The sequence below is a fragment of the Gregarina niphandrodes genome, assembly GCF_000223845.1.
Source record: "Gregarina niphandrodes unplaced genomic scaffold scaffold00011, whole genome shotgun sequence".
Classification (NCBI taxonomy): Eukaryota; Apicomplexa; class Conoidasida; order Eugregarinorida; family Gregarinidae; genus Gregarina; species Gregarina niphandrodes.
In genome coordinates, this window is record NW_011645781.1 from 197697 (window position 1) to 200986 (window position 3290).

Below are 3290 nucleotides of genomic sequence, written 5' to 3' on the forward strand. Positions count from 1 at the left end.
ACGGCCTTTTTATCGTTGAGGCTTCTTTCACCGTTAGTCTTATTACCGGTTGTCTTCAAACCAGTGCTCTTCTTCCAACCAATGTCAGTTCTACTGAGGTCGGTTTGTTTCTCGAGGGTCGGTATACTGAGGTCGGTTTGTTTCTCGAGGGTCGGTATACTATTCTGCATACATTCATCAAATTCCGCGCGAGTCAGTTTGGAATTCCTGCAATGAACCCGCAGGTCATTCCTTCTTAAGGAATACGCAGGCACAGACCATACAGAATCTAGCCTCTTGATCTTAGGCGGCATCCGTCGCAGATCCTCAAAGTTTACCACATAGTAACTTTGGTTTAGTATCAGGTCCTGTAACTCTTCATAATATTGCCCGTCTAAAACACCAAAGATTCCAGCTGGACATATGACAGTGCCAGCAATCAACGATTTCTTGCTGGCACATTCAACAGCAACCGAGATACAACCTTTCATCTAAATTAAATGGCCCCCGATCCATACATCACATACGACCCATACTTCACATACGACCCATACTTCACATACGACCCATACTTGGTAAGCGTTCCTAGTTGCCAGAGAATGCCCGTTTCGGAGTTGTCTGTCCCACTCCCTCCGACTAGCGATCTTGTCTTCTTGTCAAGTCGAACATAATTTCTCTAAGAAAGACTAATCGTCTATTCTTCGGGATCGGTGAACTAGTCCATAGTTTCGGTCGCCTCTTGAGGCCCGTCGCACCGACCTGGGAGCCAAGCCGCACTAGTTCGTTTTGCCTGGAAATTCGTAGGAGGTCGTGCAAGGCCAATCGGGGATCGCATCCGGTCAGCAGCTGGGCGGTAGATCAGCAGCTAAAGCCGCCAGTTCCCTTGATGTTGATTCGATTGACCACTAGGCTGGAGCACACATCCTGTAATTTTAGAGGCCGCTTCTACTTCTGTAGGGCTGTGTTTCAGTAACTGTACCAGCTTGCCTGCCGAGCTTGTTGGAATAGCCGATGGTGGTATAGTCTTCGCCACAAGAACCTTCCTAGCGGGCGGGTGCCTCACTTGAACTATTCCCCGGCGGGTTCGCCCGGGGTTGCCAAGTTTCTAGTACAAACGTCAGGGGTGTTCGAACAGGCAGATCGTAAACTCTCGGCCCTCACCGGGTTCAGAATCACTGTGGTATCACAGCCGGGCAAATATCAATCTTTTATTCGATGGTTAACGAGGACGAAGTCAAAACGCCTCTGACTGGCAAAAGAGTACTGCCTCGTTTATTCACAAGTGAGAATGTGCAATTGGTCGTCCTCGTTTTAGCCATTGCTGGAGGCGCCTTGGCTTGTATTGCATTGCTAAAGTTACTTTTCCCAGGATTGTTCTGGCTGTCGGTTGTCTTGGTTGTTATTATTACCGTATTGGTCGTTCACAGACAACAAAGCATAAAATACAGGCAGCGTGATTTTGGCGACGAAGAGTCGTCGATGTACTACTGACCAGGCAGGCAGGGTGCTATTGGTCAGGCAGGCAGGGTGCTATTGGTCAGGCAGGGTTGTACCGACAATTTTGACAACAAATGCGTGGCAAATCGAGGGCTGCCTGCCTGCATGACATGGCCCGCTGTTTTCCGCGAACCTCGGAAACCCTATGAAGCTAATGCAGGAGCATTTGGTTCGATCTTGGGAGTATGTGAAGACCAAGATGAGGCGGATTCGTTCAGCACTATCGGATGGAGTGCAAGTTGACGAACAGTCGGAGGGGCGTGTTGAGGAAAGATGTGTGGATGCCGCGTGTGTGAACAGCGAGTGTGTGGTCGGCGCGTGTGTGGACGGCGCGTGTGTGAACGGCGAGCGTATGGACAAGGAGCTCGACGGCTGCTGCGTCGCTGCCGAGTGCGGTGACCCGCATAAGGCGCTGTGGCGTTACTGTGGTCTGAACGTGGACACTGCACAGCTTGAGGAAGACATTAAAATGCTGGACTCGATTGTGCCGACGGCCGCCAGAATTTCATCTTGTGAGTCCACCACCGCCAGTGGCTTGAGGTCGGACATTTCGCCCCTGGAGTCGTCAGCTGGGTCCCCGCCTGACCTTAAAACCTGCCTCGCGACTGACCTTGTGCGTGAAGAAGACTTGCCCGAGAACACACCTCCCTCCCTGGTCCAACAAACCGTCACATCAGCCGCCGCCTCGACCAAGGAAGACAAAAACAGCGTTTCTCGCCGAACTCCCCGCTCCTTGGAGTACAAAGGCGAACTTCCCGCCCGACCGCGACCCCGTGACGGACCGCCCCGCGATGGACCGCCCCGCCGAGTCAGACACCAGAGAACGTACTCAGGGGTGATTCAACCCAGCGGCAGTGTCTACAGACATGCACGAGCCAACTCTGACTCACCCTGGCGTCCAACCTATCACGCAATGGAGGGATCACACGCAATGGAGGGATCACACACAATGGAGGGATCACACACAATGGAGGGATCACGCATATATACTCCTACGTTAAGCCAGCAGATCTATTTGGAAGCAGCCATGTCACGCGAAAGGGCCGTCTTGGCCCAGGAGATGATTGATGGCGTCAAGAAGAGCCCTTCCTACCGCATTTATAGAAGCCGCTGTCCTAGGGGTCATCGGTTCGAAGTGAAAACCCCAAGAAATATAATGGTGGACAGCATGGATGTAGGAATGGATTTGAAAGTAGTGGAAAGCTGGCAAAGAACGGTAGAAGCTAAATCGAGAGGCATTTGTCTGCTCAACATGGTCAATGCCCATAGCATGTAGGGCTTTTTCGCTAACCTGACGGTACATGAATAGACAGACTTGCATTTGTGGTCGGTGGACTGGCAGAATTATCAACAGCGTGTGTTGCACACACTGTTGATCATTTTATTATGAAATGTGGCCCGGCCGGGTGGTAATAAAATCGGCCCGAGAAATAGACTAGAGATGGCGGGGCCTTTAACGCTGGGCTTTGTTGGGTCGAGAAATCGTGCAGAAAAATTGCCTCCAAACCACACGCGTATAGGAGGTCGCGCGGTAAGATTCTTCACACTTGGGTAAAAAAAGATCGTTACTTAGACTTGCTGGAATGAAATACCGTGTTCTGTTTGGAAGGAGTATATCCTTTGCGCTGGGTGTGGGAGCCCATTAACTTTATTGGCTCAAATTGACACGACCTATGACGCTTCTCATCCTCGAGTTCTGTACATATTCGGTTGCCTAGAGACAGGGCCCCTACAAACACAGCACTTGCCTGCTGACCAGAAAGCTGGCCAGTCGTCGTGCCACTCGGGTAACCATGGTTGGAAGTCAGTGCGAG

At 51.3% G+C, this 3290-nt stretch overlaps 2 protein-coding genes across 2 annotated transcripts; both read left to right on the forward strand.

Annotated features, from left to right (window-relative positions):
* Window positions 1-1194: 1194 nt before the first annotated feature.
* Window positions 1195-1470, forward strand: GNI_068650 (putative transmembrane protein; the record flags this gene model as incomplete). The annotated part of the gene is made up of 1 exon (XM_011131930.1): window positions 1195-1470. One exon carries the CDS (start codon window positions 1195-1197, stop codon window positions 1468-1470), a length of 276 nt encoding a protein of 91 aa, XP_011130232.1.
* A 973-nt stretch (window positions 1471-2443) lies between these two features.
* GNI_068660 (hypothetical protein) lies at window positions 2444-2752 on the forward strand (the record flags this gene model as incomplete). The annotated part of the gene is made up of 1 exon (XM_011131931.1): window positions 2444-2752. One exon carries the CDS (start codon window positions 2444-2446, stop codon window positions 2750-2752), a length of 309 nt encoding a protein of 102 aa, XP_011130233.1.
* Between the last annotated feature and the right edge of the window lie 538 nt (window positions 2753-3290).